General features: G+C 55.0%; 1 protein-coding gene across 6 annotated transcripts in view; it reads right to left on the bottom strand.

The window, feature by feature from the left end:
- Positions 1–25,531, bottom strand: part of CAMKK1 (calcium/calmodulin dependent protein kinase kinase 1) — a 93,823-nt gene that overhangs the window by 53,325 nt on the left and 14,967 nt on the right. For 4 of the 6 annotated variants that reach the window (XM_080562894.1, XM_080562893.1, XM_080562897.1 and 1 more), the window contains one exon: positions 1,297–1,843. In XM_080562894.1, the coding sequence (XP_080419020.1) occupies positions 1,297–1,752 (456 nt within the window). In that variant the 5' untranslated portion in view covers positions 1,753–1,843. Of the gene's footprint in view, positions 1–1,296; positions 1,844–13,170; positions 13,367–17,187; positions 17,252–25,531 lie in introns of those variants that run through there. The other 2 variants (XM_080562898.1, XM_080562896.1) reach the window with 2 other exon arrangements.

A 25,531-nucleotide genomic window follows, 5' to 3' on the forward strand; every position in this document is an offset into this window, starting at 1 on the left:
CACCCACCTCACAGCTACCGTGACTTGCAAACGTTCCCAGTGGACAGTGGCTGATTTGCATGTGCACAGCACTGTCCTCTCAGACGTACGGGGGGAAAACACCCGCCTGCAGGAAGGAAGCACTAAGCCGCGTATGTTAGGCTTCAGGTCTCAATTCCGGTGATTTTGGCTGCTTAGGACACAGGGCAGGACCTGCAGTGGGATTTAGGCATCGCAGCAGGGTCATCACAGCACCCAAGAGCACCGCAGCGGTGTGGCAGCACCAGAGAACGACGCTGGGCACCAGGCTCCCCATTGGCAGCGAGGGGGAATTGGGGTCAGACGGGCACTGCTCCTGAGCCCGCCTGCTGCCTCCGTCCTGCTCAGCGCCCAGGGAAAGGGGCAGCCTTGGCTTGGAGGACAAAACATGCACGAGACTGTTTTTTCCCAAACCAGCTGCGAGCCCCACTAGGCAGACATTCCCTCTCTGGTACCCCAGTCAGCCCATTCCCTACTAAAAAAATCTTCCCAGCCAGTAGGACTTCAAAACATTTTTGCTTCAAGAAACATGCATTTATTCCAGTTCTATCATGCCTGACTTTCAAAGAAAGCCCTGCTGAAGTTTCAGTTCCATCTGCACCCACTCCCTCACCGGCCCTGCTGCACCGCCCGCGTGGGACAGCCCCGCAGGACAGGGGCAGGAGGGGCCGCAGGCAGCAGAGAAACCCCTCTGAAGGACGCGGTCACCGCCCTCAGCTACCTCTGCTGTTACAAAGCCACGCAAACGCTTCCGAGACAAGAGAAAATCCTTACAGGAGCAGGAAACACCAGTGCATTTAAGCTCTTTATAAAATTAAATCATGCATTCAATAATGGCAAAAACATAATAGGAGATACATAATCTCCAGAAGCTTAAATCCATAAAATACCAGCGGCAAAGCTGCCTCGACTGATAAACCCCCAAAGGGCGCGCGCTGCAGGGACACAAAGCAAATCCGTTTGGCCACAGCCCTTTCTCTGAACAGCCTCACAGGGCTCCTGCGTGCTACTGCTACACACCAGGGGTCCCGGCCCCTTCACACCCCAGGGTCCCAGCCCGGTGAGGGTTGAAGAAGCCACGTGTCAGGCTTGGGGATGGATATAAAGGTGTTCAGCCGTTTCAAGCGAGTATAATCCCTGGTTTCAGGGTTTTTTTCCCCTTAGAATAAACACTGCTTTCAGATTTACTGCTTCAAAAGACTACAGACTCCCGTGAGCAGTTCCAGCTTACCGTACGCCAGCAGCACAGTTAGGGGGGAGAACATGCAACATGCCTACCTCGGCATCCGAGATGGAGACCCGATTGGACTCGATCGTCGGCCTCCTCATTATCCGCAGTGACGGCCCCGTGGCATAAGCACCAAAACCTGGAGAGTTGCTCGAAGCCAAATAACCTCCCGATGATCTTTCCTGGAGAGACAACTTCCTGCTGGAGAGGACAGGCCTAGCGAGAGGTCTCTTGGAACCGTGCCTCCAGTGAGCATCATCTGGCTGTTGGGAGGGCAGGAACTCGTTCGCTCCCGCGTCACTGCTGACTCCGTTTCTCTGGATGTCTTTTATGTTTTCAGAAAAGACCATGTCGTTTTCTTCGGCGTTGTCTTCACCATTTTGGTCACTTCTGTCCGGGCTAACAGCCACGGCGATGGCTGCGACCCGCTCTGCCAGCTCCACCTGCGTGTCTTGGCAGCACGCGTCCGTGCCTCTGCCCACCGCGCTGGTCGGGGAGTCCCCCATCACTGGGGCCGGCTCAGGCAGCACTGCGGAGCGCGGCGACGCTAGCGCTCACCGGCAGCATGTGGCACGGAGGAGTGGCTCCACGAGACACCTGGAAGGAAACACAGAGAGGTGACAGCGGTAAGGGGCGCTCAGCACGGACACAGCCGATGCAGCCCCTGGCTCCTTCCCCAAGAGGGGCAGGCGAGGCGCGAGCAGCCTGCAAGCAAACGGCATCACCCAGAAGGAGAGGCAACGCCGAGCACTATGCTACTTGCAAAAACTTCCACAAGCGATAAGGATGAGATCTTATCTGAGTGCGACCAGACACGCAGACAAAGAGAACTTCTCCTGCAGCTCGAGCGGGTCAGCCCGCGTTTACAGCACGGGGAAGTGCGGCTTCTCCCCCAGCCAAGGGTAAAGGGTCAGCCTGATGGCCTCTTGAATTCTTACTTACAGGGAACAAGAGCTCCTGGTACGCATCCAAACCCAGCACGCCGCACACCAAGTCCACAACCATGTAGGGCTCCACAGCAGGCTCCGTTGCCCTGCTCGGCCCCGCGGTGTCACAGAGCAGCCTGGAAGCCAAGCCACGGCCACCGACTCGCTCCCCAGCAGTCCGTGCAGCTTCCTCACCAGCCGAGGCAGGATTTAAAAGCGGGTCTGGGGTCTGCCCTGGCCCCCATGGCTGCAGCCTACATGCAAACACGCATCAGCCTCACTGCCCACCGTGTGTAAAAGCTACACGGAGCTGCAACTCACCAAAGCTTTACGATCACCGGCATGTGGGCTCTGTCTTTTCCTTTGGAAAAGGCCTGCACAACACAAGACGTCACACAAAGCTGCCGAATAAAATCACCGCTTCCTGCACGCTAATTTCAGTCTCGATCTAAACCAGAGATTTCAGTCTTCCCGGCGGGGTCCAGAGCAGGAAACGATCCTCTGCAGCACCCAGCTGCCAGCCCTGAATGACCTGCTGCCGCACACGTCACCCGGTCGCTCTGCCCACCTCTGGGAGCAGCGGGGGGACCCCCGCGGCTTTACTCACCGCACCCCGGGCTGCATCCATGAACTGCGGGCTTACCACCGAGATACTGCAACCTCTGGTTCGCTACAGGCAAAGCAGGCGGTGCATAAATATCCACACAAGGCAGATAACACTCACATGGCCCTGTTTTCACGCCAGCTACGCTCAGTTTACACAGGGAAGGGGAGGCCGGGTGAGTTCAGGAAGCCGCGGGCAGCCACCAGCCTGGGAACGCCGGTGGGCTCCCCAGGCAGGAGCAGGGAGCAGAGGTCGAGCCTGGCCTGGAGCTGCCCAGCGATGCTCCGGTAAACACCTCCAGCTGAATGCTGCTGCAGAGAACGACCTCCGAGTGCCCTGCAGAAGCACAGCAGCCAAACTCGAGCAAATCTTCTATGTCGGTACAGAAACTGGAGGAAGACCTGGATGGCGGGCGTAGCCCTGGGTTGCATGTCAACCACGCCATGCACCGAGTGCCACGGGGAGGAAAAATCCACCCCCAACACGTTCTTCCCCACAGGCCCGCTCTTCACCTCCCTCCTCTCCGTCTCCATCCCAGAATAATCTTCCCCCCTTCTCCTGTCTTTTCTGTAGCATGTTTGAAACAAATTGACAGAAACGTCAGTCACTCAGAGCAGTAATGAAATGGTGAAATCAGCTTTAAAAGCTTCTATTAAAACTATATTTAAACCCTTCAATCCCCGAGCACAAATCCTTTCCAGAGCAGGAGGCAGGCAGCGGGGGGTGGCTCACAGCAGCAGCAGGGGAAGGGGCGCTGGGCTCCAGCACGCAGCCCCCAAACCCACAGAAAAACCAGTGTGCCACCCCCTTTGCGAGATCTCCCCTCTCCGCCTAGCCCCACACCACGTTCCCCTACAACTCCCGTTACCAGGCCCCAGCCTCCCTAGCTTGTCCTTATTACCAAGCTGCATGCTCCAGAGCCAGCCGCAGCCCCGAGCTGGCTCAGCACCGATCCTGTCCTTCAAAACACACCCGTGTGAAACCTGCCGAGCTTTGCCGCCTGCAGAACAGACAGCCGAGGGCTGCACTTGGAAAGTCTCTGGTCTGACGTAGGGCCAGCAGGTCAGGGTAAATGGCAAGCCTCCAGCTGCCCCACTGCCTCCCAAGCCACCTTCCCCGTGCTCCAGCACCTGCAGGGCTGGGCTGCGAGTCTCTCTCGTCCCTTTCGATCACTCCAGCTCCCGCTGCACTTTCTCTTCAGCCAGGTGAACTGTAACTGGGGACACAGCGAAGCACCAAGCGAAGGGGGCAGCACACAGCTCACCTGCCTGCCTCCTGAAGTGTAATGCTTCAACGCGAATCATCGGATAATTCACAACTTCACATCAACCCCGTAAACCAGTCCATCAGATCAAACCAAACAGGTCCATACAGCATCGCAACACAACGCAGTGCTGCTAGAAGTATTCTGCAAGAAATCCAGCAAGACTCAGAGAGAACAATTGTTCATCTGCACAATTGGGCTTGGTTTGGATTCTACTGGTTTGAAGGATTCCTTTTCACAGCTAAACCCTCCCGAAGTCTATCAGAAAAGAATGGTTTCTGAGCGAGCAGAGCAGTCGCACCCAGAGCAGCCTCGCTGTGCAGGACGCCCTGGACAAAAGGCAATCACTTCTTTCTGCAAGACCGAAGGGGAAGGAGCAGAGCTGGTCAGGCCGCCCCACGAGTGCACCTCGCTGCGATGGCAGCTCACCGTCGGACACCACGACTGCCCTCCAGGGGCTCCTGCTGCAGCACAGGGCCGGCGCTCCTCTCCCGGTCACCAGCCCGATCCCAAACAGTGAACTCCTGCTGCAGAGCAGGGCACTCTGCTCCAGACAGGAACTGAAGCTGCAAACAAGCTTATATGAGCAGAATTAATTCACTTACACATACCTTATTTACTGGTTCTCCCTCCAGCTATTCCTCTCCTGCAGGCAGACGGCCGCTTCGCCCGTGTTTTCCGCAGTGTATTTATCAAGCGGCTGCACGTTTCCCACATAGGCTCTGAGCAGAGCACGGCAGAAAACAAGCTTTTAGAGGGAATACGATTCTGGAGAAAATGTCTCTGTATTGCACGTGGGAGCAGGAGACGAGCAAATGTAATTAATTTTGCTGCTCCACAACGTATTTCAAAGCATTGTCTGAAAAATGAGAAATGGCAAAGCTGGTTTGCTGCTTGGTGTTTCCATTTGGCTAACGAGAAACGTTCTCGCAGGAGGGACGGGGAGGTTACAGGGCCCTGGGCTCGGCATCTCCAGCTTCATTTCCTGATTTTGCTTCAGGCTACCCAGAAAGACGACTTGACAGCTTCATGTGCCACAGATCCCAGGCTCAGAGGAACGATGCCGCGCTCAGCCTGCCCCGTCCCACTTCCCCTTTCTGTCCCTGAGCACACGCTTGCCCTGTGCTCAGGCACCGAGGGGCCTTGCAGTAGAAGAGAGCACCGGGAACCACACCTGCAGTTTGCACGGGAAGCACCCAGGCAGCAAACCTGCCCCTGCTCGGAGCCGGAGACTTCCTCAGGTGCCCGCAGTGTCCTCCACAACAGCGTGGGGACCGGAGGGACAGTGTGGGGCATGTCAGCATGTCGCACCACGGCGCTGCCTGAAGGCTGACCCCATTTGGTGCCTCTTGACCACAGGCAAAAGAGAGGTCCCAAAGACCACGGAAGGCTTTGTCTGCTCCTTTGATAGACAGTGGCAAGGTCAGGGATCAGGGCAAGTTTTCCATTCGGTACAGCCAGCCACGTACTGGGATGGATGACCCGCAGACGGGATGCCACCTCCATCACCAGCACCCTCCAGGTCAGTCCCCCAGCCCTTGGCATCCATCCCTGCCTTGGGCACACCCAGCCCTCCTCGCCCCGCCTGCTGCTTGTGTTAGGTTTCCTCCCGGTGTTCCCCCGCAGCAGCACAGCACGGATTAATTATCTGCTCTGTTGCTGTCAGCCAGCGCCAGAAACTCCCTTTAAGGAGAGAAGCGGCGAGTCCGAGGCTGGGCAGCCAAGCCCTGAAGTGCTCCTCAGATGACATTTTTGAAATATTAGGTCAGCAAGTCCCTTTCAGAGCCCGGGCTGTCTCTCCACACCAAACACCACAGCCTACGGCTATTTCCATCCCGGAGTGTCTCCTGAGCTCCCCTTTCTGCAGCTGGGTCTGCAGATCTTTGAGCACCAGCCCATGGCCCTGACACGAGGGAGACGCACATGCACCACCCTGATGCCAGCAACCTCGTACACACACCCAAATACCAACCAGCCTGCTCAGACACCTGCAGGATGGAGAAGCTGATGGGGGATTTGTCTCTCATGCACCAGAACAACAGCTGAGCTGCCACGAGCCCCACGTGAGACACCAAGAACCAAGGGGTTTGTTTCATGTACCTGCGAAGCCAACGACAGCAAGTCCCTGCAGCCCCTGCAGAGATAAGCAGGACAGCCGGACACCAGAGCAGCCCGCGTGCCTGGCAAAAGGGTGAACTGCTTCAGGTACAGACCCCTGACTGAAACCAGGAGAAATTCCCACAACCCAAACACTAAGTAGGGGCGCAGTGTTTGTGCTTTACACACACACCATACACGTGCTTTTCGAGGCCTTTGTTTCAGAGCACAGTCATGTCTTGCTGAGAAATCACCCGATCCTGCTCTGATAATTCAAGTCTTTTTTCCTCGCTTCTCCCCAGTCCTTGGCAGTGAGCCTGGCTGTTGTGCCACAGCTGAAAATTAGATCATAAAAGAGAGGCACTTTGATTACTTCTGTGAAGCTCCTAGCACAGCTTTAAAAGCAACCACTGAATGACAAGAAACAGTATTTCTGCGATTCTAGCTTGTGTGAGACACTTGAAAAGCAGCGTTCAGGCCCCTGCCCCTGCTAGATTTCCTGAATGACAACAAACATCTCCCGGCCACTTTTCTTCGCCTGGGAAACGCATCATTTCTGCCTCCTTTTTCTTAGTGTCTCCGTGCCTTAACAAGGCAGGGGGGTTCAAAAAGCATTTTAGGACTAGTCCAGTCCCCGAGCCACAAAGGACAAGCACCCCAAGGACACATTATTCCATCCTTGTGCTCCTCTTCCTCAGTCCCCCTCGGTGAAGAAGCCAGCTCTGCTGCTTTCATGTTCCCGGGGCAAGGCATGCATGCAGATGTGAGATGCTCGGGTTGAGCTCAACAGCAGGCTCCTGATATCATCATACAAAAAAAAAAAAAGCCTTTACTCCATGAAGGGTATTATTCCAATGCTGGGAGTAACTGCTAGCACATTTAGCTATGTTTTGGAACTAACTAGGATGCTGAACTAAAACCTCCAGTCTACCAGCCCACGGCAGGAGCGCTAACAACCACCCTGCGCACAGCGCGCTGAGCTCAGGGAGTTTTACAAAAGCTTTCCCAACTGCATTATATTTCCTCGCCCCACGTTCTAATTATATGATTAAATACATTTGCTTAATCAGATGCAATTATACTAATTGCATATGTAAGCAATAATCAACCAAAAATTACTCCGAAGAAAAAAGTTTCTACTTAAGGAAATTCCTGTGGCAAGAAAACACTGAGGACTGCCAAATCCATCTGACAGTGATATTAAGCATATTAATACATATTTTGAGCACCCCAGGTAATGCGGGTAAAGCAGGAGCCCTGCCAGGACCTTCATTCGACGGGGTGCGTTGGAGGTGTATTAGTTTGCAAGTCACAGCCGAAGAGGCACGGGGAACGGCCAGTGGGAGGCATTGAGCCCACACAGCACCACTGCGAGCAAAACGTGCGGAACAAACGCTTCCCCTCGCCGCCCCTATGATACCTGGGAGGCAGCACAGCCCCGGCACAGCCCAACAGCCAGGTCCGCACAGCCACAGCACCCCTGCCGCTGACCTCAGATTATAACAAATCCCGTTTGCCCTTGGGACAAGAGACAAAAGCCTTGCAGGGGAAGGAGCCCAGCCGCTGTACGGGCCTGACGTCAGCCCCACACACCGCAGCCAGGAAGGACGGGAGGAGGCTGGTGCGAGACGAGAGCACCGAGCCTGGTCGTGCTGGGTGACCACGCAGCAGCTGTCCCAGCCATATGGGATCATTTGCCCTACCTCCACAGGACCCTACAGACAGTAGTAAAGAGGAGTTGGGCTTGGTGATATGCGCACAGCTGAAGAATACGTAAATCACAGTTTGACATCGGAAGAGAGTAAGAATTCAGGAGGCCCTGGCTTCCAAAGCTGCTCGTTCTTGCTCCCGTCTGGCACTATCCCGACTGACCTGGACCTCAGAACCTGCACTCCCAAACCTCCTCTTCCAAAAGCCATCAGGAGTGCAGGAAATACCCCACACGCAACTTGTACCTTGCACAGGAAAAGCTGAACCCCATAACCCCTAGGAAAAAAGCCCTCTGGCCACCACCCACAAAAGCACACGCTGCTACAGCCCGAGGCTGCATGGGTGGGCACGAGCACCGCGTACTCACAGCACAGGGGCTACCTGCAGGGTCGGTGCAGAATTTGTGCAGCAAGGGAGAAGACTCAGAGCTGAAGCTGAGCAGGGAGGAGGCGAAGTGTCACGGTTACTGTCACTTGCTGAGCTGAGAGGCAGCGCGAGTGAGTCCCTGGAGAGGGGGCAGCAGAGGCGGGGAGCACAGCTTGCTGGAGGTGGCACTGAAACAGCCGGCGAGGGGGTGCTTCAAAAAATAACCGAGAATGTCAGATTACATGAAGTTTGAGAGGGCTAGATTATTTTACAAGTATTAACGAGCAGGGCAGCAGCCAGACCCGATCGATTCACGAGCAAAATAACCACCTCAGAGTCAGGGAGTCTTTAATATTCAGGGTCTTCATTGCAATAATGACTTTTCAAATGCCTGTGCCATGCGAAAGTAAATGGCAGTTAAAACAAAAAGCTGTTTGATGGGTAAGGGATTTGTCTCAGCTGAGCCATCTGCCGCTGCAGCCCGTAACGATACCTCGGAATTGCCACAGAGAAGATGCAGCGAGGAACAAACTGAAACGAAGAATTCAAGGGGAGCCGAATGGCACACCGGTCCTCGCCTCCACGGGCACGGTCTAACTCTATCACCTCCTGTAGCATGGAGAGAAAGGGAGGAGGAGAATAAGGGAGAAATAGAACCGAAGGCACAACGCACAGCACCGAGCGAGGCAGCACACCAACAGCTTTGCAGGGGCAGACAACACAGGGCATCTGCCCCCTGCTTTTAGCGTGAGGTCTGGTTTTCACTCCTGAGGAGCTTAGCCGCCAGGAAGGGATTCAGGAAAGCCGGGGAGCCTCCAGCCAGGCAACCAGCTCCCTCGCTCTAGGCTGGGATCCTGAAGAATGGAAAACCAGCGTAGGCAGAAGTCCGGGATTATTCCCTGCTGGGGCTGCGTGCTGGCCAGCACAACCAGGAGCCCGCGGCACTGCGCAGGAGGTGTTTGTTTGCACAAGTTCAACCACAGAGCAGCAGCCACAGGGACCACGCACCGCACCTGGCTGCGCCCACCTTCTGCTGACCGTGAGGAAAAGCCTTCCTGCTCCCTTTCCGAGGCAAATTTGTTCAAGGATTTTACTGTTGCACAGCAAAAAGCCCACAACATATATATTTTTTCTTTTTAAATGGAGTTTTCTGCATTGCAGCTTGTGCCCATTGCCTCCAGTCTATTCCTTGGGCACTGCAGAGGTGAATCCGGCTCTGGCTTCTTTCCTGTCTCCTCCCGCCAGGCATGTACACACATGGGGATCTCCTTGAGCCTTCTCTTCTCCAGGCTGGACAATCCCAGCTGTCACAGCTTCTCCATCCTTACGGTCCCTCGCTGGCCCTGCCCCAGCATGTCCGTGCAGTTCCCCTCTCTGCCCCTCCTGCTGGCTACAGGCAAGCAGCGTGCTCATCTCGTACCCCTGCAGGGCCCTGGCCTCCAGCAGCACAGGGCAAACCCAGCTTTCCGAGGCACACGGAGCTCCCACACTCCAGCCCCAAAGCAGAAGTGATCCCTGTCCCCTGGGCTGTGTGACAGGGCAGTAGGTTCCCCCAAAGCAAAGATTTCCCCTGCCAAGGGGAAAGGCACGGGTTGAACACAGCAGGGAAACCTTCCTCTTGCCAGGCCTGAGTTTGCTCTTCCCAGTGAGCTGTCAAGTTTGGCTACGTTTCTTTTTGGAGAAAGGATGTGTAAACAGGTTGTTGTGCAAGCAAAGTAACCAAGGTAGCTCGTTTGCCTCCGGGCTTTTCTCTCACCTCGATGGAGGCCAAGGGAGAGGAGCACACGTCCCCGAGAGTGCCGATGGGGCTGGGGCTTCTCCCAGCCCTCTCTCCTACCTGCTGGCAGCAGTCACCGCACCTGCTGGCAGCTCAGGTCTGAGGGTTCCTCCTCTGCCCAGCTGGACCGAAACGCTGCAGAGAGAAGCAGCAGGGAGGAAAACACGCCACCCTCCTCCTGCAGGTATGAGTTTACCGAAGTCTTGGTCAGCAAACAGGTTGCGTGGCATTGCTGTCAGCTCTCCGCATCACGCCTGCTCGGGTTACAGGCAAATGAGGGGTTCCCAACAACGACTGCTGCCAGCTCAACCGCAGCCGTGCTCCTGCCTGAGTGCCCACGCCTGGGGTATGTTCTGTAGCGAGGCCCCATGAGCCTGAGCAGCACCCTGAGCAGCTCAGCCTGCGGTGCGCACTGGTGAAGTAAAGAAACAGGGAGAAGGGAAACAGCAACCCAAAAGTGCACAGACAGGCTTCTCTCCCGACAGCGGCGTCTCGGCCCTGTGCTGCACGCTGGCACCCAGCAGGGACAGCCTGCACGCTTCCAGGCTGCTGCTTTCCTCCCCTCTCTGATTTATTTGCCTCACCAGCATTTTTTCCTCAGGCTCAGCTGAGGAAGCGGCTCCTGCTTGCCTCCTCCCCAGGAGCACCTTCCCGTTCCAACTGCTGGTTTCCTCTGCTCTCGAGGTGCTGGCAGAGCTCAGATCCCCCGGTGCCGCACAATATGGGAGGATTTAATGGTATAAAAGCAAATCACCGAAAAACAAGGCTGGGGTAGTTTAGGAGCAGCAAAGTGGGACTGGGGAAAATGTACATAAACACAGCTCAGCAGCGCAGTGAGGCAGCTCAGCATCACAAACCTTCGGCAGCCTCAGATCTCCCAGCACAGACAGCTGCTGAAGTCAGTGCTGTCTAAAAAGCATCCACACTAAACGGAACAAGCCGCCAGACAGAACAAGTTCACATTTATACATGTTGGGCTTAGAGGTTTATCTTCCTCCCAGATAAGGAAAAAGCTTTCAGCTGCCTGTGAGAGATGTGGAGGTATTCCAGGGGATGTATCTAAGTTGCTCAGTTCTGTGAAAGGCCGCAGTGAAAAGTCTTTCCAGCATTTTAAAAACATTAATTTCCAGCTGTTCTAGGATTGCCAATCTCCAATAAAAATGTACAGCACAGAACACAGCAGGCTTTCTTCTTCCCGGCGGTTCAAATATGAGTGCAGATTTCCATTCAAGGTGATCTCTGCAAAGAGTTTTAATCAGGGAAATAATCCCGGCACCCACCTCTGAGCACCCATGTGCTGAAGCTCTGCGGCATGCCCCGAGACAGGAGGTGAATCAAGGGAGAACTACACAGAGCAAGACAAGAGCAGCAGCAGCTGTAAGACAAATGGACTTCAAACCCAGAGCTCAAATTATTTGCAGTATTTCCACATGAGTAACTCCCATCTTTTGATAATCCTCACTTCTTCAGAAACCCCAGCCTGGCCCCAGTTAACCTGCACAAGACCACGGGCAGAAGCGGGGAGGCTCCCCGCGCAGGGCGAACAGGCTCCGGGGATGTGAGGCAGCGGAGAGCCACCGGAGTCCCAGCCAGGTGACCCCCGTCAGTTCCCCTGGTACGTGCACACAGAACCCCTGCTGCTTGGAGATCTGAAGGGTAGCAGCTTTCCCAATTCCTTTGAAGCCTTAAGCTTTAGCTCTCTAAGCCAAAATGCACTTTCAAAGCCCCAAGGTCAATGACTGGAGATTATCCAGCAAGGCGTTAGGCAAAAGCTGCGGCACAAAGCTGTTCTTTTGCGTCCCTGTAATGCTATTCCAGAAGTTGGGGCACTTGTCAGAGCACAAAAAGGCCTCGCAGCCTACCCAAGACATTTTCCAGGTGCAGCTTTACCTGGAAAAACGCACAAAAACGCCACCCTGGGGCTCCCGCTTTCCACTCTGGTTCTGCACAGCAAGCCCAAGACCAAGAGGCAGCCACAGCTGGGGTGCCGGCAGCCCTGGGACACCACGGCAGTGTCCCCATTTTCTGTGGCTCAGGAAAAGCACCACAAGGTGTAACCGACCTGCCAGACCCTGTCGGAGGCATCTGAAGAAGATGTGAGCCATCCCTCAGCTGTGTCGGCTCCACAGAGCTGCAACTGAGAAGAAAAAGAGGCACGCTGTGGGCCAGCAGGTGCCAGAGGAGGAAGAGGAGCAATCCTGCTGGTACGAAGACGTTCCTTTGCTGAGGGAGGTGTGCTTTGGATGGCAGCACAGGCTGCCAGCCTGCTTCGCCTGCTGGGCCGCCACAGCTGTGCCTTGTTCTCCCGAGAGCTCAGCAGCCTGAATGTCTGAGCTGATCCCGCCTGCAAATCACATCAAGCCTGCGGCTGGGTTCAGGGAAGCCTGAGGCACTCGGGGCTCTGATGAGCCTGCCCTGCAGACAGCCTGCCGCCCCTCTGCCTCCCGGGGGAAGGCTGCAGACAGCCAGCAGCCTGCAATCCTTCCCAGCCAGCACAGCCTGTCCTCGGGGAAAGAAGGTACGGAAGTCAGCCAGCACCCCCTGCTCCACCCCACCCCGAGCCAAGAGGTGGGGGAACCCTTTCACCCTCCTGCTGGCAGCTGGAGGAGAGCCCCGCTCCACAGCCCAAGCCCTGCTCCCGGCTCAGAGAAGCACACTGAGCTACCGAGGAGCTGCCACAGCTTAAAAAGCAGGGACAGAGCTAGCAGTGATGGCAGAACGCAGGGGGCTGCCTCTTTACAGAGTTAAAGCCTCCTTCCTGGTCTCCAGCTGGGGCCGTAACACCTCCTGTGCACACAGCAGGCAAAGCTAAAGAACACCACCCTAAAAACCTCACAAGCAAGCAGACCCCAGACCCCTTGTCCAGAGCACTGCAGGCAATGCCACTTTGAAACACGACCCGAATTTCCCAGTTTGCCTCCAAAAATTACCGAGGCAGGAGAACACAAATCCAGGTTAAGAGGGAGGGAGGGAGGGAGGGAGGGAGGGAGGGAGGGAAACAACCACAGTCTGTGCAGTTTCATAGCAAGCAGAGACGTGGAAACGTGGCATTGCAAACGTGGGTTGCAAACTCACTCTGACCGCTGCTCGTGCAGCGTGGCCTGCCCCATGCCCGGCAGGAGAGCACAGAAAAGAAAAAGAAAACCTAAAGCCAACGGACTCGGACACCGGCAACAATACCTGCTCCCGTCAGCCGTCCCAGGAGACATCCCCGCGGCGCAGGTCAGCGTGTCGCTGGGAGATGAGTTACACAGCTCTAGCTACTCAGATATCCTCCTGGTTGCCAGGGGGAGAGAAATCAAAGAACAAAACTGGTAACAACGCGGAGAAAAAGGAAAGCATGTGTTTAAAAGCCTCGCTGGCTCCTCGCCAGGGTGCTCAGCACCTTCCAGGACGCGTCTCGGAGCAATTAGTCTGGGTGCAGCCACCGAGTTTCACCGCACGCTGCTCGTCTCCGTGCTGCAGATGTCGGCTCCGCTCCAGCAAAACACTTAAGCACACACTTGAACTTTAACTACAGTCCCAGGACGTCAGGAGGGACAATGTTCCCGTGCTGAAGTGTGAACAGCACTGAAAAACGCAGCCTCAAAAATGAGGAACTAGATTCATGTGAGCAGCTGGGTGACCGTGTGTCACACGTGTGGAACAGGAGTGCTGCCCAGCCACGCAGCCGTCCCAGGGCTCCTGTCCCAGGAGGGGCGGAGGACAATTGTGCTGGCCTCCCCATTTGCACTTCCAGCTGTTCCTGAGGGCAAAGGAGCACTGGAAATAATTCTCAATACATCCATCCCCTAGGTGGGGCCCACCTCTGCCCAGCTTTCTTCCCTCCACCTGCACAAGCTGCTCAAGCAAGACGTGACCCCCGGCCGCAGCCACCGTGAGCCCTGCGTCCTGGAGATGCTGCAGATGCTCCGGCAGCACCTCGACGCAGCTCCTGCTCAGTTCCTCTCCCATCACCCCGCTCGTGCCCCAAACCACCGGGACTGGTTTGCTTTGCAACGCTCGAGCCCATGAGAGGTGCACGGGGGCGCAGGGAGCGCAGCACTCTCCCAGACGTCCCGATCGCTCGCTGATGGCTGGAGGCCGCGCGCCCGTTTGGAAAGGGATGCCAGGAACAGCCAACCTCAGCAACTGCTCAGCAGAAAGGAAAAATAAACCCACCCTTGGAGGCACCTGCATCTGGAGCTCTACCTGCGGTCCCTGCAAGCGAAGCAACCTCACCTGGAAGGTTTTCTGACCAGTAACACCACCAAATCACTAACATTTGCCTCTGTTATTATTATACTATCACATATATAATCGTCTATCGCCTTTGAGGTTTAGGAACAGTTTTGCAAATTAGGTAGGTTGTAAAACAGAACACAAAGATGCTTCTTTTGAAATTACTAAAAGCAAAACAAACTGGGAAGCTTATTGAGGAAGCAGTAACTCCCTCTGTACTTGAATTCTCCAAGCCGGACTGCTGGGCAAGTCAGCCACGCTTGTGGCCCAGGAGATCTAGCTTACAGCTACAGGGACCTTAAAGCCCACGAGCCTGTGAATTATTCTCTAGTACCTGCCACAGGACACTCACAATAAAACTATTTTTGGCTTTCCTTTCACCAGTTCTGTTTAACAATAAAACCCCATTCTTCTGCTTCCTGGTTTAGAAACCGTGGCCTAATGCATTTCCCTGGGAAATTCCCATTTACATGCTATCTGCCACCTGCCCTCACCTGCTGCATCCTCCAGACGCTGCCTATTCCCCTGGGGTGGGAGAACAGCGGGAGCACTCGGGGTGAAACGGTCTGGCTTAGACGGCTCTGCGAAGGTCGCTGAGAGAAGCCCAAATTCTCATTACTGACCTCTGGCTTCTTTATTTGCCTCTGTACTCTTCCTCTAACTGGGCACACCGCTGGAGGAGCAGATGTCAGCATCATTTTTTATACCCCCACATCATCATTCCTGATAGAAACCAGCCCATCAGCACCAGAGCTGTGATCAGCGACCTGGTTTCGATGGTCAGCGCATCCTTTTTGACACCTGCAGCACTGGTAAGAATTTTACCGCTCCCAGCTTGGCAAAGCCCACGCCTAACCCGTCAGCAGCGCCCCGTGCTGCTCTGCTCAGCTCTCCCACTTGTGCTGCCACCAGCTGCACGGGTCAGGCGAGGTGCAGAGACCATGCCGTGCCGCGCTGAGCTCAGCTGGCTGGAGGAGGAGTAGCCTGTGCTGTATTTGCTGCAGGGGGGCTGACATTAGAAAGAGAAGCTGGAAGATTAGAAGGAAAAAAGGGAAAACCTCAGTTTGCTTGCTGATGTATAACCCACTGCCAGGTTTATCTAGTCATTTTCCATCGTTCCACCAGGTTCTCAGATATCCTATTCACTTGCTCAAACACGTGCACGTTTCTGAAGAAGTGGGTTTCAAGTCAACCTCTTCAATGGTCTTGTAATGGAAAAAGGCAGTTACAAATACAAGTTGAGAACAGCGGAGTTTATTTGCACAGCAATCTTCAGAGTGGTTCAGGGGCCAGCTCCCATCTAAACAAGCTTTTATGCGCTGCTGGTGGCACGGGAGAATAGGCTCAGACTTGTACTTACAACGGGGACTCGCTCAAGTGCCCTGAGAACAAAGCCTGAGAAGTCTGACTGGAGGCACGAGCTCACTCTGCCTGGCCGGGAAGCCAAGACCCAAATTCAAGCACTGCTACAAAACTCGGGCTAAGTTCCTGGGATGCACCTTGCTTGGCAGAGAGAGCTGTTTCAGCTTCTGTCTCACAAACCACCCCATCACATTCTTTCCCATGGCCTTGATTTAATTGTATTATCTTCCCTCCCACAATCATTCTTTTTTTAGATACTTAAAAAAAAAATTGAAGGGAGGGGTGGAAATTTTAAGCTCATCTCTACCCCTGCCATTCTGGAAGCACCCAAAAGGAGAAGCACTTCATTCTCAAGTGACTAAGACGTGAGTCAGCTGATGAATAAGCACATCAGCTCTCGAAGTCTCACTCAATTCATGACCAAATACAAATCGTTTCATTACCTAAATCGCTTGCCCATTTCGTACGGTAATGCCGCAGCACTCTAAGGTCCTGCAGGGGCTCCCATTTCAGATGCCAGGTAATTGCTGCTGATCTCACGCCAAGGTAGGCAGCGCACTGCTAAGAAACCCTGCGCTGCAGAGTCAAGAAAAGCCAAGTCGTGAGCTTGCATTTAGAAGTGCTCTGAAAGTCCACTTCTGAGACGCCTCCAGCCTCAGCTAACGCCTGGGTTAAACATGTACAGGCTGCTGGCAGCAGCCTCACGTTCGGCTCAGCACCCTACAAACACAGCCCCAGCTCCCGGAGCCAGCGGGGCTCCATGCGGGCAGGTGCCAGGGCTGCAGCCAGACTTCTGACATCCTTCTGTTGTTCTTACACAGCTCTTATACAAAGCTGCAAAAGCATTGAGTTAAAATGGTACCTGAACATCCCGCTATTCCAGAGGAAACTCAGCACCTCCCAAAATTAACATGCACACATCCTCACCAACACCCTGTGGGATGCATCCACGGGCAGGGACACAGAGCACTGGGGCACAGGTGGAGATGTGAGCTTAAGATCAGAAGCGGGTCTAGCTCCCTCCCCAAAGGCCCTGGCGCAGCTGGGCCACCATCAGGGAGTAAGCAAAGTGTGCAAAACGTGCCCAAACAGCCCGGGCGACCCACGCTGGCAGAAACAACTGGTCTGTCCGACCCGTTTCACAGTCCAGCCTTTCTACGGGGCTGCTCATTGCTCCACGTTCAATTAGTGCAGCACATAAAAACCTCCAAAAAGTGGAATAACTTCACAGAAATAATTTGCTCCCTGTCAGGTCGGATCGGATGCATTAAGGAGAGGGGAGGGAAAACCGACAGCCTTCAAGGAGAGCGCACAGCAGCTCCCCTGCACTGCACTTCACTGCTGCAAACACGTCCCTTCTCCCCAGCTCAAGGCATCTTTCAAAATAAAGGGCAATTATCGCTCCTGGATGGTTAGGGCACCGTGAGATCTGCCTGCTCCCTGCTGGGATAACCACTCTGCCTGCCTGTCCCCCTCCAAGCCACTCTCCCGAGCACGGAGGAGGCAGCAAGACCTCCCCAGCAGCCTCAAGATCCCCCAGCCTCTGCCGCAGGCGCTCAGTGGCTGCCGGAGGGCTGCGGGCTGCCTCACCGCCACCGCGCTCCGAGCACCTACCTCTGGCTGTGGTGGCAAGCAGCCCAAAGGCAGACAGATCCGCTCAGCACGCCAACAGCCGCACCTGGGGAGAGGGAGGTAGGGAGAAAGGAGCTTACTTTTATCAGGGCACCTTAATCCCTTTCCCTGGGAGCGCGCTGTGGAGATACAAGGGCAGCCTCACCCTGCAATGCTCCCTCGGCTGTCTGCACCAGGCTGGTGGGCACGGCCGGGCCGCTGCCAGGGCCACCCTCACGCACAGCTGCAGCTCCTGACTGGTGCTGAACTCCGAGGGGCTGGGGAGAGGAAATAACCTGTAGGAAACCAGCCAGAACCAAGCGGTTCATGGAGACCCAGCCCTCCCAACTCCCTGGTTTCAGGCCGAGGGTTTCGCCCTGCTCCAACTGGAAATCAGCGGTGAGGTTTTGCTGATCTCTGCACTGCGGCAGCACAGGTCCCAGGGAGGCTGCCCACTTCACACGGGTTTCTCACCCCTGGAAGGCTCCCTCCCACGTGTTAGCAAAGACAAGATGACAAAAATCCCCAAGGATCGAGGTGGGAACAGCTGCCCCTGCCCTGGATCTGCTCCACGCAGTGCTGCCGGCTGCAGCCGAGGCAACTTCGTCGCCACTCCGTCTTTAAACAACCAGAGCTCTCCGAAGTCATTAACTCACGTAAACATTTCGGCTCTGTTGAGGGAGCTCCGTTTTTACAAGCACTCACATGAGAAGCAATCACCGCGTGCATTCAAGAAGAGGTGAATTGAAGAGAGGAAGGAGCCCGTGCTGTAAATATCATTTCTCCGAGTGCACGTTGGGCAGCCTGGTTCACCCAACCCTACGCCGCCCTGCACCTTGTGCCACGCCGCCTTTAGGTCCTGTTACTGCGAACGTCTGCATCTTCGCTTTCAGTGCCTTGCTTCCCTGTGCTGCTGCTGCATCTTTCAGAAAGTCAAAGCCAGGCAGAGCACTTGTGGCCACAAGGGACTGGTGAACCACTTGCACTCTTTCCCTGCTCCTCTTTCCTGCTTCCCCACCACAGGACTGCTGATTCCTGCCCTCCCCTGGCTATACCTTGACCTTTAGACGAGAAGGCTTCAAGTCAGGCTGTCACTGACTCTCTTGGTACAGCACCGGGGCAGTGGGACCTTGCCCTGCCAGCCCTGTGATAGGAACCACAAATGAAATGCAAAATCCTGCTCGCACAGGGTCTGGTTCAGAGCTCCGTGGAAAGCCGCCTCTCTTCAGCGGCATGCGGAGCAGAGCCATAACCAGCACGAGCAGAAGAGAGCTATTTGCACAGCTAACTATTTGGGGAATACAACCGTGCAAAAACACAATTTTCCAGCCGAATGTCTTCGCAGCTTCCACCAGACCAAAAAAAAGCACGCGCACACGTGTACGGATGCATTTATCGGGTGGCTCTGGCACAGGAAGCGCTCCGATGCCATGGTGACGGCTGCTCCTGCAAAGCCGTAACGTAACAGACACGGAGAGACCCGGAGCCAGTTAGGGCAACAGCAGTGCTTGTGCTTACATGCTCCACAGCTACTGTGAGAGGGACAAAATGTGACTCTTATGAAAAAGACCCAAACCAAAGCCTAGATCCATTGTTAAACTGATTAATCAGACTCCTGGAAGCTCCCCGGGGACTGCGCTCAATCTCTGCTGCCGTTATCAGCATAAGCCCTGCACGGCAGTAACAGGAGGCTCCCCGAAGTGCCCCGTGCTTCGCTCACTTTGCAACGAGGCTGCTCAGGTTCACAGCACTTGGCATGCTCCTAATTGAATGGACAGGGCCAAGAGGAATAATTTGGCTGAAAGTTACACAGCTGCCAAACAAAACTCCTACTGGCCCTTTTAATGACAAGAGAGCCAGCAGTCCCTCCTCTCCTGAGCGAGGCTGGGTGGCTCAGGTGTGCTCGGTAGGAGCGAGCCACCGGGTGACTTAAAGGCAGAAGGCTCCTGCCCACCCGCGCACAGAAGGACAACGAAGGAGAAAATCAAACCCAAGCGCAGCCACGGCAAACCAGCTGAAGAGAACCAAGCCGGAGGCACCCCAACGCAGCTCCCAGCAGCTGCGGGGGCTGATGGGGCCCCCCCAGTGCTGCTGGCTCTGGGAAGCTGCGAGAGGCTGCGGGGAAGTCTTGTGGCGAACGGGCAAACGGCACCCAGGGGGAGAGGGCTCCCCGGGAGCGCTGGCAGGTAAACGCGGTGTGGGAACAGCAACCTGATGAGAGACAGCATCCTGCTCTCCTCGCTGGGTGTCAATCACATGTTCCCCCAAATCCCCAAATTAGAATTAAATACAACACTGCCGCCTCTGCACCAAAAATTATTCAATCCATAAAAAGCATTTTCCTACATCTCTCTCTCTCATGACTCTCTGCAGGCCCCCTCATTCCTCTCCCCCCCAGAGGAGCAGTTTGGTTATGGAAATGTTCTGATGGCAGCAGTCTGCAAACTTTTTTTCAGGGTGATTTAATGCCCATCTTGCTGTGGGGCAGCTCAGACTCGGCTGGCTGATGCTGCAGGGAAGGGCCCACCTCAGGCTGCTATAGCAAAGCGAGGGGAAGGGGGCTCTTCCCATTGCCACCGAGCACAACATCATAAAACTGCATCGCGACCTGGCCGTCGTCGCATCGGCTCACTCGGGCCCTGAGACAGCAGCTTGCCGCTTGCCTCTGCAGAGGACAGAGTCCCACTTCCCCCTCCAGTTGGGTTTTATCCCATTATTCCTCCAGATGTGCAGCTTAGAACGAAATAACTACCTCAAAACTTGCCTCCTTTGCCAAGCTCTCGTTAGAGCTAAGCACAGGCTGAGGAGCACACGCTGCTTACGGAGGGCCTGCCGGACGGGAGCTGTGCTTCGCACACCCAGCGCTCCGGGGACTGCACAGGAGCTGACGAGGTTTCCCAGGCACATGCTGGGAACTGGGCAGGAGGGAGGTGGTGCTGCATCACCTCCTGCAATATCTAACGATGACTCCAGGAGGACGTGGAGCTGGCCGCGTAGCCCTGCGAGCCCATGGATTCAGAGCCACCTGCACGGCTGGGGCAGGTCGGAGTCACCTCCTTTTTTCAAGCAATCCCTCTGCACTTCTCCACTCCGCTCCCGAGGAGGAATCGGCGCTGGAGAGACAGGGAGCCGGAGTACTGCCAGCAGCTTGGGAGTCACGTTTTACTCCTGACTGGCACCACCTCACCACACAGACACGTTGACCTCTCCCCAGAGCGGGGCCAGCAGTCCCACGGCCAGGGCTCGGAGGGCTGAGCATCACCAGGTGTCTCGCTGGTCCTGCCCCCGTGCAGATCTCACTCACCTGCACCCGGTGCCGTGCTGTCACCTTCCACCTCTCAGAGCCCCAGATCCCAGATCTCAACGGCGGCACTTTCATCTCCGGCAAGGTTTAACCGAGACAAGTCCCAGCACATACGTTGCCAGAGCACTGCCTGGGGGAGCATGAGAGCTGTGACACCAACCAAAAGGTTTCAAGTGGTTCTTAATCAGCTACAATAATAAATAATACATAGACTTTCAAGTGTTTGCTCATTTCTGAATGTCTCCCATAAATACCTAGCCAGCAAAGCAGCCTTTGAACGGCGGCGCTGGTACCGTTTCCCTTCCGAGCTAACCCTGTGCTATTTACTTAAAATAGAAATTCAGGAGGAGAAACCTGGGTTGAAAGGCAACGGGATTTTTGAAGTGTTTTAAGTAGTCAGACCTGCTCTGAACAACAAATACTTAATACAAGTGTTTACTCTTTTCTCGATTTCTCATTATTTTAAAGAGAAATCTTTTATATACTGGTTTTAATCCCCTCAGCCAGCCGGGCTGCTGCTGAACAGCCTTCAGTATCAAACACAGCTCGCTGGGCAGGCTTCCCTCCTGCCAGGGCAGAGGCTCAGCGCTGGGGCACGCAGCCTCGTGGAAAGCAGCACCAAGATAAAAGCCCGGCCTCAAAACCCAGCCTGAAGTGGCCTTCACTAAAGTACAAGAGTTTTGTTTTCAATGTAGGTGGGATTTCTAGTACAGGGTTTTGAAAGCAAGAGTTGTATTAAAAAAATAAATAAAAAATTTCAGTGCAAATCTCACCCAAAAACCACAGCAGAGTTGCCAAGACCATCAGAACAGCACCACGCTCTCCAAGGCCTCCAGCACCTGCTGCAGAACAGGCTGGGGATGGTCAGTGCCGTTTGGCTCTTAGCGAGGATTAGAGGAGCTCCAGTCCTTCAGGTGGTGGCTGCGCAGGCTGACCGGGCTCGTTTACAGCACTGAGCTCTGTTCCCCAGCTGAACACCCCAGCGCAGGTGGCTGGTGCCAGAAGATGTGCCCTGGGGACGCGCAGCCCTCCTGGGGACGTGCAGCCCTCCTGGGGACACTCCTCGGTGCCCCCAGCCTCGTGCTGGCCTCTGCACCGCAGCGAGTGCCCTCTTCCAGGGCACGGGCACACACAGCAGCACCCACCCTTCCCATCAGGGCTGACCTGTCTTTTAAAGTGCCACATTTAGAAGGAAGGTGCAAAAACCTACCTTAATATTCCTGCTGGTACCTAATCCCTTCAGCGCTCCTGGAGAGGTGCTTTTCATTTCCAAGGAAAAGTGAGTTAATGTTCTTGCCAGCGCAGTTAATCAGAGCAGCAAAGCCTCTTTTCATCGCGCAGGGCCCAGGTGACTGTTTCCAAGGGATTAGCTGTTACCACATTTAGTTCAGTAAAGGGTTTATCTCCGCCACATTCACAGAGGCTGACTATGAAGACATTCGCCTGCCGAATTCCCACAGGCTGACACCTCTGAGCAGCCGTGGGGCGCAGAGCACAGCCGGGGAAGGCATGAAATAATTGCTAGGAGCAGGCAGTGCTGCCCCCAGGCTGGGGCACAAGAAGGCAGACAGCTCTCGTGGAGGGATCCAGCCTCCAGAAGAGATGAGGATGGGGAGATGGGGCAGGAGCGCGCAGATTTTCAGAGGCCCAGATCTGTCTGCTCATGGTTGCAGCAGCTGCTGGCGGGGATATCTGGTTGCCAAACCCCTGCAAAAACGTATTCCAGAGACCTCCTGAAAATTGGAGGGCTTGAAACCACTTTTTTGGACTTTTGCCACCAGCTTTAACCTAGAGCACAATAAGACTGCTAAACAGCGCGAGGCAGAGCAGTGCTAAAAGCAGCACTGCTATCTGCGGCCACCTTTCAGTGAAGACAACCAGTTAAACGTCCAGGCTCTTCTCAAGCCCCTGCGAGGTTCCAGCCAACAGAAAGCAATCACATTTGAAATCTGGATTTCTGTGCGCTATTGTTCCCTCTGGCATTGATCAAGCATTTCAGTTCCTAACTAAATTTCCCTCTCTGCCTGCTCCATCCTCTTGAGCAATGACTCAGGTTTTCATCAGTGCCAAGAAGAAATGCTGAAGCTTTGGGATCGCCACCTAAACTTTTCTGCAGACCGAAGGGAAATTCATATTTTCCTCTTGCTCATCAAGAAAGCAGGCTGGGGTGGGGCTGGAAGGGCTTGTAAAGCCCCGGACACGCAAGGATAAGAAATTCCACTCGGAAGCTGCCTCCCCTGCTGCCCCCAGACTTGCAGGAGGCTCCGCTGGCATCCTGCACCGGCTGCCCAAGGCTGCACGGAGTGCCTGCAGCCCCAAGAGAGCTTTTCGAACAGCAGTGTCAAGTGGCTGAGTGAAGAAGCATCAGAAAAGGGCTTGAAGGAGAATGCCCGAAGATCCCAGCGAGCAGGACATCCATCACCAGACATTTAGCAGAATGACAATGGCAGTTTTCACAAAGAGGGGGGGTGGAACAAAGGAGAAATGAGACCGGCGGGTGAAAACAATTTCCTAGTGTTTGGCATGCTCTAAAATTAGTGCTGTAATGGATCTCATCAGCCAGCATTTAGTTCCCATCCTAAAGACAAGAATTCAAATAGGCAAGCTGCAGGGAGAGGAGCGCTTGCCTGGCTGAACAGCCAGCCTCTAACGCAGGCGGCGATGCGGACGCTAATCCAGCAACCCCATTCCTGTAGCCCCTCACTGCGGGTTCCCCGAAAAGCCAGCTCCGTTTGCAGGCCTGGTTTGCTTGACCGCACTTTGCCCCCACCAGCCTCTGGAGCAGGGCGGGCCAGGCTGCCTGCAGCAGGGCTGCCCCAGAGGTTGGCTGCATTCACACGGCCGCACGGAGCAACCTGGGGAGCTGCAGAATTACTCTGCCTGGGCAGGACACCACGTGCTGTGCTGCAGGAACCCCCTGCTGTTACTCATCCCGACGGATCTCACTCCCACAGCCCCGAAGGAACAAGCCCAGCTCACCTGGCACCGACCACCCAACGTGGCTGGGGAGCGGCCAGGGCACCAGCACCGCCTGGGTAGCTTCAGGAGGGTCCTGAGCACAGCCAGGAGCGCTGGCGTGACGCACCCACTGACCTTTCCAAGTTTCAGAACAAATCCCCGATGGTGGAGGAGAGCTGGCAGCGTCGCTCGGCTGCAAGGCGTCAGAGATATTTCAGGCAGCCAGATATTCCCATGCAGAAACCTAGAAAAAGTCACCTCCTCGCTCCCCCAGCTGCCTCTCCTTGCATTATTACTGACATGGATGTGACTCACTGGAGTTGGGTTTATATTAAACTCCTGAAACAGATTGTTTGGCTGTTATGTAAATCCAGTAAATGTTAAAATACTAGAATAAATCAGTCAAGCAGCTACTGTAGCCAGCTCTCCAGAGACATCTGAGAGAAATTTTCTTTTTTTAAAAGAAGGGAGAGGTGGAAGAAGAAGATAAACAAATCACAGTAGCCTCTCAGGAGAGGGAGAGGCAAGCTGGTGGCTGCAGGACCCTCATTGGTGCTGCCACCAGTGCCCTGCCGAGGTTGGGGCTTCAGCCATAAGGAGCTCTAAAATCCAATAAACCCAAAACTGGGCACAAAGGTGCCACTTCTGACCCTGCTTCAGGAAGGGGGCTCTGCTTTAGGGCTGCCCCTGTGCTGCGGAGCTGAGGGCACCTGCCACAGGGGAGCAGCCCCCTGCTAGCGGTGACGTCTGCGCACAGGAACAGATTGTAAGATTTGCAAACACAAGTATTTCTACCAGAAACCTGACTCCGGGATTTCAAACAGTCTACAGGCCAAAGCATTAGTCACAACAGTTATCTGGCAAATAATCTGCGATGATAAGCAAAACCAGAGCCTATCACCATCTGCTCACAGAAATCTCCTGAGGCGGAAGTAAGGAACCTCCAAACTGAAGCCCCCCCTTTGCACCTAACTGCTGATAACCGAGCCATCATGCTCCAAACGCTCCCATACCTGCACTAGCCTCAAAAAAGAAACAGGTAGAACTTAAGATCCCAAATTTATTTGTAGCTAAAGGCACTTTAGTCGGGCTGCCACTTGAACAGGGCACACGGTTCAGCCCAGGTACCTGCTCGATTTCAGAGGCTGGCCCAAGGGCCGCATTCCCCACAGGTACCGGGAGCAGAGGGAACCCACGGGTCCCGCCGGGAGCGCCCGGTGTTAGCACATGGCCGGGCCCCTCTCTGGCCTGAGCACACGCAGAGCACGGGCAGAGCACACACTCCACTCCTGGCTGCTGCAGGGATGAGACCGCAGAGCGATACAGTCACAGCACTGAAATGAAGCGGAAGAGATCTCGGAGCTCTGTTTAATTAAATATAGTCTGGGAAAGTCTCTGCTTTTGTTAAACACTACCTCAAAAGCACAGAGCGCTGAGTAATCCGCTAATGGGGAAAACATACTCTAGCTACAAGGTGTTATTATTATAGGCTTAATATCAAAAGGGCTTGTTCGGCTCAGAACACGAGGCTGGAGGAAACGCTCGCAGGCTTGGCAAGACTCGGCGATATGACAGAGCTGCGTTACAGACCCACACGGGTGTGGAGGTTTGTGGGGAGAGGCAGGTCATTCATTTGCAACAAGCTCCTGTGGCACGAGGCAGCTCGTTGCAGACGGGCACTACGGCGTGCGCGAGCTGTGCGTGGCTGTACGCACGGGGACAGATCCTCTGCACAGCCCAGAGCACACTGAGGCTGTCCGTGGGACAGAGGTGGCAGGTGTGTCCTGTGTTGTCCTGGCACCCACAGGGACGGCCACCAGCACCGCAGGGAGGCCAGTGAGACCAGCAGCAGCAGGTGATGCCCTCAGCTGGGGCCAGAAGCGTTACAGACAGGTGGCCACACATCCTACAGGCACAGATGAAGCAAGCCCAGGCCGTCAGTGAAACGCTCCCCTGGTGCCCCAAATACTGAGGGCACCTTCACCAGCACCCCACATCCCACACCCAACTCACACCCTCGCTGCGTAGCCCCGGTTACTGCTTGCTCCCTTCCCCTTCTGCAGAGCAGAGGTGATGGCGTACGAA

This window comes from Anser brachyrhynchus (genome assembly GCF_964034855.1).
Source record: "Anser brachyrhynchus genome assembly, chromosome: 20".
Taxonomy (NCBI): domain Eukaryota; kingdom Metazoa; phylum Chordata; class Aves; order Anseriformes; family Anatidae; genus Anser; species Anser brachyrhynchus.